The sequence below is a fragment of the Lutra lutra genome, chromosome 2, assembly GCF_902655055.1.
Source record: "Lutra lutra chromosome 2, mLutLut1.2, whole genome shotgun sequence".
NCBI classification, from domain to species: Eukaryota; Metazoa; Chordata; class Mammalia; order Carnivora; family Mustelidae; genus Lutra; species Lutra lutra.
Genome location: NC_062279.1, coordinates 54,890,065 through 54,905,971, shown reverse-complemented (window position 1 = coordinate 54,905,971; position 15,907 = coordinate 54,890,065). Strand labels below are relative to the sequence as shown.

The 15,907-nt window shown below is 48.3% G+C and overlaps 1 protein-coding gene across 9 annotated transcripts in view; it reads left to right on the top strand.

The window, feature by feature from the left end:
* GATA4 (GATA binding protein 4) overlaps positions 1-6,924 on the top strand; it is an 83,183-nt gene extending 76,259 nt beyond the window's left edge. For all 9 annotated transcript variants that reach the window (XM_047717445.1, XM_047717441.1, XM_047717444.1 and 6 more), the window contains 3 exons: positions 1,855-1,942; positions 3,473-3,621; positions 5,049-6,924. In XM_047717445.1, the coding sequence (XP_047573401.1) occupies positions 1,855-1,942; positions 3,473-3,621; positions 5,049-5,231 (420 nt within the window). In that variant the 3' untranslated portion in view covers positions 5,232-6,924. The remainder of the gene's footprint in view (positions 1-1,854; positions 1,943-3,472; positions 3,622-5,048) is intronic.
* The last annotated feature ends 8,983 nt before the right edge of the window (positions 6,925-15,907 follow it).

Here is a 15,907-nt window from a genome sequence, read left to right as displayed (position 1 = left end):
GACACACAGTACCAGGTGGATGAACCTTGAAGGACATATGTCCGGACACAGTACCAGGTGGATGAACCTTGAAGTCATCATGCTAAGTGAAAGAAGTCAGTCACAAACGGACAAGTTTCATGTGATTCTACTTATACGAGGTACCCAGAATAATCAAACTCATAGAGACAGAAAGTAGAATAGGGGCTGCCAGGGGCTGGCAGACGGGGAAATAGCAAGTTTGTGTTTAATAAGAACAGACTTTCAGTTTTTAAGATGAGAAGTGATCTGGAGACAGACGGTGGTGATGGTTGCATGACATTGTGAATATCCTTAATACTACTAGAAAGGGTTGAGATGATAGATTTTATGTTCTGTGTATTTTACACAATTTTTTTTTAATGTATTGAGGTTGGTGGGGATAAACATGAGGGCTATATTCTTCTGAGGTCAGGATGGGCTTCAAGTGGGCCAAAGTCAGGGTGGGGGGCTAGAGAGAGGAGAGGACACTTTCCTCCAAAGGTGGGAATACTGTTGGATCCAGCTCTCAGTTGGCCAGAAGGCAGGTTCAGGTTCACCTAACTGGCTGCATTTCTCTTAACCATTCCATATTTGTGTGTGTGTGTGTGTGTGTGTGTGGTTTTTTTTTAAGATTTTATTTATTTATTTGACAGAGATCACAAGTAGGCAGAGAGGCAGGCAGAGAGAGAGAGAGAGAGAGAGGAGGAATCAGACTCCCCACTGAGCAGAGAGCCTGATGTGAGGCTCCATCCCAGGACCCTGGGATCATGACCTGAGCCGAAGGCAGAGGCTTTAACCCACTGAGCCACCCAGGCACCCCTTAACCATTCCAGGTTTAATCTCTGAAGTGGGTAATTACTTTTCTTTCAGTATTTCAGGCATAGCCTTTATGAGTCCCATCCAGGAGACAAGCGCAGACCAGAAGTTAAAAGATTTGGTTGACCTGGCCTAAGAAACCAAATGTGGGGAAGGCATGCTATTTAAAAATACTTGAAAGATTGATCTGACAAGCCTCTTTTCCAGACCGTTGTCTAGGCACCTGTGTGTGGTTCAAGAGCATGACACTTGACAGTCACAGCTTGTTTATGAGAAGTCAGTGCAATAACAGTGTTGTCCATAGACAGCTGATCTCAGGACCTGGCCACAGGGCAGTCTCCCCAACATGATCTCTTGTTGCTCCCGACCCCCCATGGAAAGACCACATTTGGCTCCAACCAGACTTAATGCAGTGCTGAACTACTCTAAGTAGAGTGACTTGAGCTCTCAATACACGGGGGCTGGCCCAGTGTCTGCCTATTTTCTTGGCATAATTATTAATAGCACCCCCTTGTCCTTTTCATCGTGTCCTGATTTTGCTGATAAACTAAAGGTTTTTTGCAAAAACTGTTCCTGCTGCCTGAAATGCCTGCCCCTTTTCTACTTGCCGACCTCCCACAACTTAGGCATCACCTCCTGAGTGAAGCCTTCATTAATATGGTCATGTACCACTTCCCCTCCTCCCCAGCTGGGAACACAGTTTAGTGTTTCTTCTCCATTCTCCCACGCCACCTATGAGTTTGGTTGTTTCCTGCTTGTCTGTCTTTCCCAGTCAACTGAAACTCTGGAGGGAAGGAATGGTGTCTTTATGCCTCTATTTCTCTAGGGTGAGTGTAACACAGCAGGTAGTATAGGATCTCAATACATATTTGATTTCTTTCTCCAGGTGTGCCAGGGGCTGACTCACCTAGTCCCAGCCCCAAGGTTTGTAGAGGAATTGCTTAGATGTTGCCTTCTCATAGTGTGTGTGCATGTTTAAATACTGTAGCAGATCATGTATAAGTAGAAAACCATATATATTGACTTGTAACCCTCTAGGTCCCAAGGCCTCTTGCAATGCGGAAAGAGGGGATTCAGACCAGAAAACGGAAGCCCAAGAACCTTAATAAATCTAAGACACCGGCAGGTGAGGAAAAGAATTGTGTGTAATTGTATAACTCCGTGGCCCTCGGAGTATGTGAATACCAGGTTTTCTTGGCTGGGTGGGCCAGCCCAGGCTAGTGAGTCATGAGAGCATTGTGCAGCCCCCACTATTCAGGACAGAATGATAACCCAGGGAGAAGTAGCATCACCATGCACAATCTGAGGAGCTTTTAAAGCAGGCTCAATTTAAGACGCGTGATGACTGCCAGTTGCAAAGGCACTAGTGGTCCAGCTGGACTGGTTGGGGGCCAGAAACAGAAAAGAACACTACTTTTCCCTCCATCTTCTGTGCTGCAGCCGGCCATTTAAGAGCTCAGTTCCTTTATGTTTTCCTTGAGATAACTAGGATCTAGGAAGACAGGACCCCATTAGTAAGCCTTGATTTGTAAGCCAATGCACAGTTAACATCATGTAGTACCTAGCATTTTAGAAAACTGTTTTACCATTAGTAGTTCATTGGTCCTTAAAGCTCCCCAAATGACTCATTATCCCCATTTTCCTCCTGAGCAAACTGAGGCGCAGAGAGATTAGTAACTTAGCTAGAGTCACATAGCCGTGAGTGGGTCAACCTGGAATTAAACCCCAAGTTTTTACACTTCTGGGTCTATATTCCATCCCAGGTGCCACTTTACCATCTCAGTTTCTAGGTGAAGAGTGAGGACGACTCATGTTCCTATCAAGAGTGCTCCCTCCTCAACACCGCTAGCCAATTAAAAATTTCATGGGAAATACTGCCGTTGCACAGAAAATAAATCAGCTGATCCGATGGGAAATTTATCTTTTAATCTAAGGCGTGACAAACAGATAGATTTCCCCTTTCCACTGCTGAGACCATAGCCAAAGTTCTCCTTTCCCACATTCCACAGTGCTTACCCCTTCGGGCAGTAATTCTCGCTAGAATTTTCCATGTCTCACCCCAGTGGCCCTCTGCCTCTCTGTCTGTGTCTGCACTGTTGTAGAAGTACAGCACCATGTCCTGGGGAACATCATCACCTTATATGCCGCAGGGACAGGGAGAGCAAGCATTTAGTTCAGGGGAACAGCCCCATCTCCGAAATTCCAGATCCAGGGAACCAGGTTAGGCAGCAAAACCTCATGTGAACAGAATCCACTGTTTATAGCCTTTATTTATCTCATGTGTGGAGATTCACATCTTTTGCTGCAGAACCATGAATGTATTTCATTAAGGGGTGTTGCCTCCGGCACCACTGGAAGTATTCTATAACATACAGTATTAAAATCCAGACACTTTCGAATCCAGAGACACACGTGGTCTTAAGGGTTTGGAATCCATGGTGGGGAGCCCGTCCCTTGAGAAAGTTCCCTTGAAATTCCGGTATTTTCATGGGTCCCATTTTGAGAACCGCTGCCCAGCACTCATGAAGGACCCTGCCTCCCTCCCCGGCAACTATAAATAACGCCGTTAGCATGGACCTACCCTGGCTGTCTCCCAGGACTGCCATCCGTTTGCCCCTGCCCCTGGTCTGGGTGTCCTGACGCTGCCTTATTCTAGGTCCCTCGGGTGGTGAGAGCCTTCCTCCCGCCAGCAGCGCCTCCAGCAACTCCAGCAACGCAGCCACCAGCAGCAGTGAAGAGATGCGTCCCATCAAGACAGAGCCCGGGCTGTCGTCCCACTACGGGCACAGCAGCTCCATGTCCCAGGTATCCCCTTCCCCAGGTCGGGGGATAGGACCGCTGGTGGGACAGTGGTACACCGCCAAGGACCAGGTGGCTGGGTCAGCACTGGAACACGGGAGCTGTAGCTGGGCCCCAGCAGGTGGCAGCAGGAGCTGCTTAGTGGCCTTGGGGCCCCACTGAGGCTAGGGGTTGTCTGCATGAGGGTCTATTTTAACACATCTGGTCAAGTTAGGATGATTTGGGCACACAGCTGTGACACACAAATGTTGAGTAGCTCCTCCATGCTGGGACCTTTGGACACAGGGAATGCGAAGGGACACATTGGGACACAGCCCACAACCTGAGTCAGGCTGTGTACCTTGAGGGATGGCCGTATGACTGTAGCGGGCTGTACAAGGTGGCACATGGGCTTTCTGGGCAAGCCTATCTCCTAAGTAAGAGGGGGTTTGGCCTTCACCTTGAAGGATGGGTAGATGTCTTTTTAAGGTTTTATTTATTTATTTGAGAGAGAGAGAACAAGCGCAAGAGAGAGCACAAGTTTGGGGGAAGGGCAGAGGGAGAAGCAGACTCCCCACTGAGCAGGAATCCCAATGCCAATGGCGGGACTCAGTCCCCGGACTCTGGGATCATGACCTGAGTGGAAGGCAGACGCTTAACGACTGAGCCACCCAGGGGCCTCAGGATGGATAGATTTTAACAGGGGGAGAGGAAGGAAGATGACCCTCCTGGCATGGGCAATGGTGTGGAAACTACAAGGGGCAGGGTGGGTGGGCACGAGGGTTGGTGCGGAGGTCATGGGCAGGGTGCCATTTAATGAGGGTCAGCTACAGCTCCAGTCTCAAATGTGTGTCCTGAAGATGGGTCAGCAATACTGTCATTTCCCTCTTTTGAATATGATGGCATTCCTACTCCCCAACCCCTTCCCTCTTTGGTTCCCCTGTTTGGGATGAGGATAGTCCCACACTTGGTTACTGTTTCCTGTTAGTCCTGATCTGTTCTCTACGTGCACTTGAGGGAGGCTATATCCTAAAAAGCTTTTTACCGTCAAGGTAAAGAATCTGGTTTCATAGAACCAGGAGAGCCAGGAGCCCCTTCTGGGCATGGAGATCCGATGGTGACAAAACCATGGAAAGTGTCTCATATAACTATCAGAGCCTTCTGAGAAACCACAATATCCACACCCCTACTGGGTCCCAGTGCTCAGAAGCAGCAAATGAATCACACAGACCCTTCACATCCCATGGCACAGGGGTTTGGAAAAACGAGACACGTGCTGCTTGGTTTCTTATTCTGACTTTGTCCTCGGGCCCTCTCCCCTCATCCCTTTCCTGGTGGGGGAGCCAGCCTGGGGACATCTGTGTCATGGGGCTCCCCGCCCCAGCCCAGACCCTCCCCATCCTGAGTCCTGAGGAATGATCCCATTGAGCTCATCTTATACTTTTTGCTTACAGACGTTCTCAGTCAGTGCGATGTCCAGCCATGGGCCCTCCATCCACCCGGTCCTCTCGGCCCTGAAGCTCTCCCCACAAGGCTACGCATCTTCTGTCAGCCAGTCACCGCAGCCCAGCTCCAAGCAGGACCCTTGGAACAGTCTGGCCTTGGCTGACAGTCATGGGGACATAATCACTGCATAATGTCACCTCCTTCCCTCCTCAGATTCCTGCACTGACTTGGGACTTGGAGGACGGCAGAGATGAGGCTCTGGGGCCCCAGGAGCCAGCTCGTTCTGTTGGGGAATGACTCCAGAAGAACAACTGGGAAGAAACTTGAAATTGACAGTTTGGTTAGGGGAAGTGGGTGTTGGATTTTATCAGATGCCTTTTCAAGGGTGGGCTCCTGGGAAGAGCCCAGACTCTGACCTGGAAGAACCCACCCTTTACCATGAGCACATTTAAGCCCATTCTGTGGACTAAGAGACTTCTCTCTTGTTTTCCACCCCACCCCTCCCCCGTAAGAGACTTGATATCCTTTTGCCCTACCCTTCCACCACCGTGGCCTGAGATGGTGGTTTTTCCATGGTGTTCCCAGCACTGGGGTTCTGAGGGTGGGTGGAGGGGGCTCGGCGCTGGGACCTCTGGTCCAGCCTGAACCAGGGCACCTGTTTGACATGTGTGTGGATGCAACAAGCCCCTCCAGACCGCTGCTGCCTCTGTCCAGCACTCCCCTTTCAGGCTTGGCACACCCCTGCATTCCTCAGTACCAAGTCTTGACCCTGGAAGCGTCAGGTGTGGCCCCGATGCCACTGAATGCTTCATGGGGACACGGAGGAGAGGGCCGCTTCACCCACTGCAAAGTGTGCCTTGGTCAAATCACACCTTGGGAACTTCGCTTCTCCCAAGTTCCTTTCCCTGGCTCTCGGCTCAAACCTCCAGTCCCTTCTCCTCACCCCCCAAGGCCTCTGAAAATAAAAATCCCTCCACTGCTGAGTGATTCAGCTCTGCCTTCAGCTTGAACAGGTGTCTGGCTCTGCGGAACAGGAGCTCAGCAGTCTAGCCACAGCAGCCTCCTCCTCGGCTGTGCCCCAAATCCTTCTTCCACCCTGTCACCCACAGTCAGGGTCCGAGGAAGTACAAAAAGGTTCTGCTGCTAAAGCAAGTATGACAAACACTCATCTAAGACTTGAGATCCTTCCGGAGACCATGTCTGGTAGACACCATCTCCCTGGGGCTGGGGCCGGCCCCTGGGCCGGGCAAGGGCTTTCCGTGGATTCTGGCTCTCTTGTACTTGGATTTCGCCAATGCCGCTCTTGTTCTGTGGAGATGTGCCTCTTGGTCAGACAGCAGGCCAAGTTCATCCAAGGGGTGTGGAGCTCCAGCACCGGCTTCCTTTCCTCAGCAGGAAGTCTGAGTCTCTTGTCCGGGAATCAAACAGCTTGGGATGTTGCAACATCAAAGCAAACACAACAAAACCGAACTCAGATAGAAAGACAATGACAGAGAAGACACCAAGGGTGGGCCCTGAGGGAGCCTCCGGCCCTGTGCTCTTCTGGAATTGGCCTTCTTCTGTTCATGTTGCTGTTCCTGCCCGTGATGCTGGGCTCACAGAGACTCCTCTTTGCTGGGCCTCCTCAGCAGCAGAGCTATAGCTGACTGTGGCCTTCCTACATTCTCCCCCCAGAGGCCCAGCTCCCAACCCCCAAATCCTCCTGGCTGTAGCAGAGAATATTTTTAAACCAAGATTCTGTTTTAATCATCATTTACATCGCTTTCTTCCGTGAAGGCCACCCTCGTGTACCTTCCTAACCCACAAACCTGTTAACATTGTCTTAAGGTGGAATGGCTGTAAAATCAGTATTTAACTAATAAATTCATCTGTACTCCTCTTTTCCTTCTCCTCCCTCAGAGGTCATTACTGGGAGGCTCGATGTCACCCTTTGCGAGGTAGTCCTGAGTCACAGAGGCCCCTTCGCTGATCTGCCCACAGACTGCACAAAATCGTGTTCTCTCTTCACTTATGTATGGCAGCTGGCCAGGACTTCTGTATGAGACGCTTGCTAGTGAAAAGAACCCTCGTCCCAGCCCTGCCACTGACTAGTTTGCCACTTTGCCCGGTAACCTCTAGGCTTTGGTTTCCTAACAGAGGGTTGGGCCAGCCATTAACTAAAGTTCCTTTTGCCCAACGGTCGCTGCCTGATGAAGGGGGCCATTTCTAGAGCTTTCCTCAGGGTCAGCGGGGGTGAGGGGTGGGGCGTGAGGCAGAGCGCAGAGCGGTGGTCTGTCCAGCCCACCTGGCTTAAGATCACCCTAACTTGTTCTTGCCCTCATCCACTTCTTCTTTATGGTTTGATCCAAACCAGCTTCTAGAGAGGAGATGAAAACTTGTCCCTTATCCATTTGTCTTCAGCTGCTTAGGCGACAGAATGGCTTAATCACTTCATTGTAAAAGTGGGCTAGGAGTGGAGGCAGTGGGCCTGGGGCCACCCTCTGACTCAGTACCTGTGGGATGGGACCCACACAAGCAAACCTGCCCCCATTCAGAGCTATTCGTGGTGGCCGCCTGCTGCTCTCACCTGGCTTTTGCCAAACCCACGGGCAACTGTGGCCTTGGCTTTTCAGAGCACCCCCATTATTTCTGAGCAGGTAAGGGGAAAAAAACAGGACAACCAAATTTTATGTAAAATTAGAAAAGCTTTTAAATTTGCTAAGAAACAGTTAAACCTACTAAATAAACATAGGTATAATCCAGAAGAACGTGTAGTGGATGACTGACAACTACAAGTAATAAGAGATTCAAAAACATAAACCCTAACAGGGTTTATGCTGGTTTTGGGAAGCACACGTTTCTGATGACTAAGTCTTGGCTGAAGACATCTGCCACTTCCCTTTAGGAATGGCTTTTTTTTTTTTTTTTTTAAGGTTTTATTTATTTATTTGACAGAGACACAGCAAGAGAGGGAACACAAGCAGGGGGAGTGGGAAAGGGAGAAGCAGGCTTCTGGCCAAGCAGGGAGCTCGATGCAGGGCTCAGTCCAGACCCTGGGATCATGACCTAAGCCAAAGGCAGATGCTTAATGACTGAGCCACCCAGGGGCCCCTAGGAATGGCTTTCAGAACAACCTCATTCCTTATAGAGTCATAACTTGCTCTTCAGCTCAGATGGTAATCAGCAAGCTGGATTCAGCTTTCCTGTTCACCAGACTTGGTTGCTTCCCCAGATCACGTCCATCCTCAGAAGAGGTCAAGTTGCTATCAATCAGGATATTCTAAAGGATGCAATTCCCCGAGGGGCAGGAAGTGGCTGGTGTGGAAGTATTGGAGGTGGGGGGCTCTCTCAACAATGGCATCATTACAGTGAATGTCTGGCCTGATGTGGTGAGTGAAGCAGACAAGGCATGTGTCCAGGTTAATCAATCCTTCACATTCTCACCTTTTGCTAGGGCAAAACCTTTGGAAGTGCAGTTTAAAGTAATAGTCGGAGAGCATTTTTGAATTTTTGTAGCATGTTTAGCTGTGATTATACCTGGCTTGGGATGGTAAGAGTGAAAATATGTTTATATTCACTGGACATTCACCTCATGGAACTGGGTACGGGTTATTTAGATGAACCTCCCACCCCTTGAGCTCCTAGAACTTGACACACCTGAATACTGAGTGCATAAGAAATAGCCATTTGGAAAGCTGCTTTTGAAGTGGAGGGTTTTTTGTTGTTGTTGTTGTTTGCTTTTTAATCATTTTCCGACATTGGAGACTACTCTTCAGATCGCGTCCTTGCCTTGCTTGAAGCTAGAACACCAAATGCCATCTCCCGCAACAACCCAAATAGGTGTGTCATCCCATAATCAAGGACCAGCCTCAGAGCTTCAAAGTTTAGCCTGGGAGGTGGATCCTGGATTCCCAAGGTCTCTGCCCCCGGACACTTCTTTCATTTCAGCCACTGAGGCCTCTGTCCTGCAGCCTCCTGGGGCATGCCGCTATTCTAAACCGCACTGGGTCCAGGACGATTCTACTCTCCCCTTTAGGGGCTGTGGCATGTCACTCACAAACAGACTGTTCAGTAACTTTGAGAACTAAACAATCCAAGTGCAGAGAACATGAAAACAGACCTCATTTTTCCAAGTCCAGTTCGCTTTTGGTCTGAAGCCTGGGAATGAGTGGGTTCAGTTTTGCAGAGGTGATCTACAGTGGTGCTGGCAGTTACCAGGAACAGAGGAGGTGCAAGGCACCCTGCGCTCGGGCCCAGCCTCTAGAAGTGGTTGCAGGCCCTTTGTGCGGAGGTCTTCAGATGGACACGAAGAGGGAGCTTCTCCTGCTGAGTAAAGGGTGATAAATGAGACCCACTTGCCTACACTTCACACACACACACACACACGCACACGCACACGCACACGCACACACATACACTCCATCCCCTCCTCTCCCTGCTCTCTGGTGATTGCCTTCTGTCCTACAACTGTGGTGGCCCCCTTTCACCTGAGAAACGAGGATGGGCCCACCTCCACCTATCCTTTTATAAGGATTTTATAAGGTTTATAAGAGGTTTTTAAATAGGGGCACCTGCTGTTCTAATCACGGAGCAGTGGCAGGTTTCTAACTAGTGAAACTCTGATTGTGAGGAGTTACTCAGAAGAAGCACAATACTGGTAAATAGACGATACTGTAGACCCTTTACAAGGACTGCAGTCTCTCGTGCGGCCTCTTCTTCTTTTTTTTTTTTAAGATTTTATTTATTCATTTGACAGACAGAGATCACAAGTAGGCAGAGAGGCAGGCAGAGAGAGAGGAAGGGAAGCAGGGTCCCTGCTGAGCAGAGAGCCCAACTCAGGGCTCGATCCCAGGACCCTGAGATCATGACCTGAGCTGAAGGCAGAGGCTTTAACCCACTGAGCCACCCAGGCGCCCCTTGTGCGGCCTCTTCTTTAAGATAGAGTTACTCAAATGAAATGGGTTCTAATGAGAGATGTAAACAATTTAGACTTCTCATTTCCTCCCTTGTTCTTTTCCTTTGGAACTCAAGAAAATAAAAAATTGGCAATATCTGTTATTTCTAGGGTTCTTGATTATCTGAGACGTTTGAGCTGGGATGGGGGACGGGTATGGTAACAAAAGACTGAAGTAACAGAATCTTCAATAGGCCCAAGACCAGGCCTCTCTGCCGAACAAAACAACGGGTAATGTGCTTTTCATCCTAAAGACAATGCTCTATTATTCAAAAAATCCCCCAGCACTGCTCTAGCGATATGGGTGGGAAACACTTCCGGGAGGTCAACCCATGTCCCCTCAGCTCTGTGACATCCTTGACAGCTGTTTCCTGGTGCAGCTCGCCTTGCAGATATCCTTAATATGGCTTCCAGCCTTATCACGGCCAAAGTCCCCTTCACCCCATCCCACCCCTGCCATAATTCTCATGATTTGAAACTGTTTTATTTACATGATTATTTAGGCTTTTCCTCATTTTTCAAAGATCAAAGACAGAACCACATGTAAGTGACACCTCCATTTTTAAAAGAAGGAAGACAACTGCTAATCCCTGCTAACAAGCTCCAGATAGCTGATAACACTGAGCTGGTTGACCTCCCATCCATGGCAAGGACATCCAATTTGGTTTGCTTTATGATCCTGGTGTGGCAATTAGGTGGATGGTTACCTTGGACCATTTTGACTATTTAAAAATGGCTTGTGGGGGCGCCTGGGTGGCTCAGTGGGTTAAGCCGCTGCCTTCGGCTCAGGTCATGATCCCAGAGTCCTGGGATCGAGTCCCGCATTGGGCTCGCTGCTCAGCAGGAAGCCTGCTTCCCTTCCTCTCTCTCTGCCTGCCTCTCTGCCTACTTGTGATCTCTCTCTGTCAAATAAATAAATAAAATCTTTAAAAATAAATAAATAAATAAAATAAAAATAAAAATGGCTTGTGGGTTCTTACTGGGTGAATCACAGGGCCCCAGGGGTTCTAGAAGGGGACCACTGTTGTATACTCCTGCAATGGATTCCATACCCATCTCTATCCATGCTTCTTCCTCAAACACTGAGGGAGGAAGCCTACCAGAAAGAGCCAAAGATGGAACCTGCGATTTCAGAATTATAGTTCGGTTTGGCTGTCATCTAGCTGCAATAGTTGGGGCAGTTCACCAAAAGGCTCTTCCCCTTAGCATCTTTATCTGTGAAATGCTTTGGACCTAGGAGATCTTTAAGGTCCCTTTGAGTTCTAAGCAGTCATGATTGCTCCAATAACCTGAAATCATCCTTGCCATGCTGCCTTTCCTTTTTGTCATGTTGTGAGAATGGTCAGGAAAAGACATAAAGACATTATTCCCCAGACACACACTGAACTCGGTTTAGCATCCAGGATTGGGCCAACGGCTCTGAAATTATAAGAAAGGGGCTCACCTCTCAATCTTTTTTTTGTTTTTAAGATTTTATTTATGTATTTATGTATTTATTTATTTAGGAGAGAAAGCACAAGCAGTGGAAGGGGCAGAAGAAGAGGGAGAAGCAGAGTCCCCGCTAAGCAGGGAGCCCAAAGTGGGGCTTGATCCCAGAATCCCAGGATCCCAGGATCATGACCTGAACTGAAGGCAGACGCTCAGCTGGGTCACCCAGACATCCCACCTCTCAATCTTATATGCTCTTGTTGGTACAGATGAAACCTCAGGGTCCCAATATCTGAAAAGTTTCCTCTGGAGACTCCAGGCTGAGTTTCTTCAAATGGAAAACTGTACCTTTTTCTTGTGACCTAAGTAATGACTTAAAAATGTTTCAGAAGCTATACATACAATAAGTATCATGTCACAAAGTAGCCATCCTGAAGACTACTTTTTCTAAAGTTGCAGCCATTGTATAAATACATGTTCGAATTGCCTTTAGATTCCCTTTAGACAAACTGCTCATCTCAACCTAAGAGAACCAGGCTATGGCTTCTTAGCCACATTTAGTTTAGGGCCCCAGGTAGAATTAAATCGCCTGACCGATTTTTGCCATCAGCCCTAGCTAAATGTCCCTCATAAGGATAGGAATTTGTCATCAGTGACAAGCTACTGAGGAATGTTCTGTAGACTCTGAAAGGGTCTGATGCCAGCAAAGGAAGCAGGGGAAGTGGGAAACATTTTTCAGGTCTTCTGCGGCAGCCACACTGCAGAGGAAAGCATGCTATGTGTTAGTTCTGGTGCATTTTCTTAAACCCAGTGATGCAGGTGTCTTCCCTCACTACACGGCTGCACTGAAGAGGTTTGAGAGGGACCACAGGTCATGGAACTGGAACACACTTCTGAGGTTTCCTGCAGGGTCCTGCATAGAGAGCATTCTAAGTAAGTCATTTCTGCAATTTGGGGCAGTGGTTGTTGTTGTTTTTTGTTTTTTTTTTTTAGATTTTGGGGGTCCAGACCCCTCTGAAAATATAATAAAAACCAGACCCACTTTCTCAGAAAGGTACCCATACCCTGAGATTTTGCACACTATTCACTATTTTAAGGGTTTTATGAACTCTGGAAACTTCTCCATACACCCCAGATTAAGAACTCCTGCTCTCAAGGCTCTGGTTTAGTCTAGTGCTGCAAGGCTCTGTTGGCCAAACTGACCGGGTCAGCTCCATCCAGGGTATCCTGGCCCTTGGTAGGACCTTTCTATTAAAGCTATGAAGTCAAACAGTCAAACAATCTCAGGGCAGTTGTCAGGGGCCCTGGTGCTGCTTAGGCACCCAGGAGGCCCTGCAGCCTAAAATCCAGCTATTCCCATGAGGACACCCTCACTGAGGAATTCCTGGGAGCTTCTGGGTCTGAGTCTGCGGGAATACAATGCGGCTACAAGATACAAGCTGCTAAGGATTTGGGGAAGTTAGTATTACCAAGGTTTCCAGTAGATGGCCTGGGAGAGTCAAACTGAAAGAAAACTGAACCCCGCTAGAAGAAAGAATACCTGGATTGGGAGACCAGGTCTGACTCATTTACAGATCATGAGGGGTCTCGGGGATCATCTGGTCCAAACCCTCCTGTCCCACTATTGTTGAGGGAACTCGCCCAAAGCCATGGAGCTGGTGTGAGGAAGAGGCACTCTTAAGCACCTACCCGTCTAGGGAGGCTCCTGAGACCAGCACTGAGGTCCCATCCTTGCAGTTACTGCACTCACCATGTGGGGGCACCAGTGTTCTCCTCGCCTGTGGTCACCAGACGATAAAAGCCTGATTTTCAAGCAGAAGTCAGCCCAGAAATTATGCTAAAAAAAGTACCTACCGCTTATTAAGCACTAGTGCAGGTCAGACTTTATATATTATATATTATATAGCTTTATATATTCACATAACACATGTATATCCCTCACAGTCATGTTTCCAGCACAAAGAAGATAACAACCCTTGGATTTTAAGTAGCCCACTGAAGGTCACAAAACTCATATGCCTCTAGACACAGGTAAAACCTCCTCTCTGTGGTTCAGAATCCCCAAACTCTTTCTTTGGCAGTCTGATTCCTCACCAGATTCTACTGCTTTTCTCCTATTTTTCTCCTATTCCTTTTTCACTGACTTTGACGTGGCTGTATATTCGATTTTCATGTTCACTGTAACTTTAATCCTGTTGGAGAAATCAGGGGCACAAAGGAAGACAGAGGAGTTGGTTGCATGGCCCTTAGAAGGCTAGGTGCTGAGGCCCAGGCTCCTGTGGGCTTTGGGGTTGTCCCAAATCCAGGAGACAAATAATAATAACTAAAACATACTGAACTCTAGGCCAGGCCCAGTACTAAGAGATTTATGTGAGTCATCTCAGTAAGTCCCACTTTGGCCCAGTAAGTTACTCATTTCACTCCATTTTACAGATGAAGAAACTGAGGCGCAGAAAGGTAAATTACTTGCCCAAGCTCCGCCCACTGAGTGGTGAGATTTGGACTCAGGTAGTCTGATGCAGAAACAGCATTCTTCACTTCACTGCTATTCTATAGATATACTCTTTTAGGAGTTTGTCCCTCCTAACCTTATTGTCTTAGAATGATGTTTACATACACTTCCACAGCACTTTACAGTTTATGAGTGTTTTGCATCTAATATCTCATTTAATCACTCATTCAAAGAATACTTATCACTGAGTGTCTGCCAACTGCCTACCAACTGTCAAGTCCTTGCTGCTCCAAGTGCAGTCCCTGGACCCAGCAGCAACAGCAGCAGCAGTAGCCCCTGGGAGCTTGCTGGAAAGGCAAAATGTTGCACCCTGCTAGAAACCTGAGTCAGAATCTTCATCTAAATAAGATTCCCAGGTGATTCACTGGCATGAGAAGTTTGAGAAACAAGTTTGAGAAACCCTCCTTTTTGATATTTCCATGATAAATCCATATATATATATCTCACTTACAACATGAATAGATACAGAGATACTGTGACTTGCTTGTCTTCCCACGGCTGACAGTTCAACATAAAGAGCTTACAGCTGTGCTTTGCACATAGTATGTACTCAACAAATAGCTATTAGTATAAATGACAGAGTCAAACTGTGAACCATTTGATTTCTTTTTTTTTTAATTTATTTATTTGACAGAGATCACAAGTAGGCAGAGAGGCAGGCAGAGAGAGGAGGAAGCAGACTCCCTGCTGAGCAGAGAGCCTGATGCAGGGATCGATTCTTGGACGCTGGGATCATGACCTGAGCCGAAGGCAGAGGCTTTAACCCACTGAGCCATCCAGGCGCCCCAAACCATTTGATTTCTTGACTCTAGAGTCCTCTGGCCTCTGCAGAGCCTTCTTAGGTATCAGGCATTCATTCCAAAAGGCGAGGCAATGATTGTGGCTCTGGCTTCCTTCCCAGCTCAGCCAGGGTCTAGACAATGTGGATTTAGGGCTTCAGAAGCTACTGTTTGTGTACACCTGATCCTAGAGCAGGGGCATCCCAGTGGGGATGTTGTTCTCCAGAAGAGGCCAGATATAGAAAGAGGGAGACCAGAAGGTTCTCAGGGGATCCTTCCTGGAAATTCAGCACCTGCAAACCTCATGCCCTCTGTCTCCAGGATCCCGCTGTGTTGAGGAACTTCAGTACCCCAAAACTTCCTAGTCTTCCTGTCCTCACTTCCTGCCCCTATTCCCTTCAGGCCACCTGTACTGCTCCCTCGCAATCAGCAGTACACTACCTGAGAAAGAAATGGGCCTGTCTCCCGTGCTGACCAAGTCCTTCTCCTTAGGACTCTCTCCCGTCCATGGTTCCTGCCATCCTGGAGAGTTTCCAGAACACGTGCTCTGGCACTTTCCCAAACAACCCTGCTGTCTTCTTGGAAACCGCTGGCTCCCCATCCTCTTTGGAGAACTAACAATGGAACACAATTATTTCTGAATAGTCTACCGTTTTATCTTTATTACTCTCTGAAACAAAAATTTAAATGTTACTTTTGATAAAGCAAAAGTTGCTTATGACAAAATCAATAATACTCAAATAATATAAAGTGAAAGATCCCACTCTTTAAAATTTTCATGAGAATTTCTTGACAACCTCTTTCCTTTGCCAAATGACCTGAGCTTGGAAGCCGTTCAAATTCAACTCAAAGAAAAGTTCTCATCAGACACTTCATTTTTCTCTATAACCTCATGTCTCCGTAAGACAATAAACGTTCGTTCCAAAGGCGATTTGCCTCGTCTCTGCCACGTGCCGGATCTCTGACCCTCGGCCCTTCTCCCACTCTCCCTGGCCCTTTACTCCGCAAGTGCCGCCCCGGCCCCGCCTCCAGAGACCCCCCCCAGGGGAGGAGCTTCGCGCCCTCCCGGGGCCCTGCCCCGCCCCAGGGGCGGAGTTCCGCTCTATCCCACGCTCCGGGGGAACTACGAGCTTTTCCCCCGCGAAGGAGGACCCTTGCGCCACCCCGTCACTCACCACTTGGAGACCTTCCGGCTCCCTGCTCCCGGGACCCTTC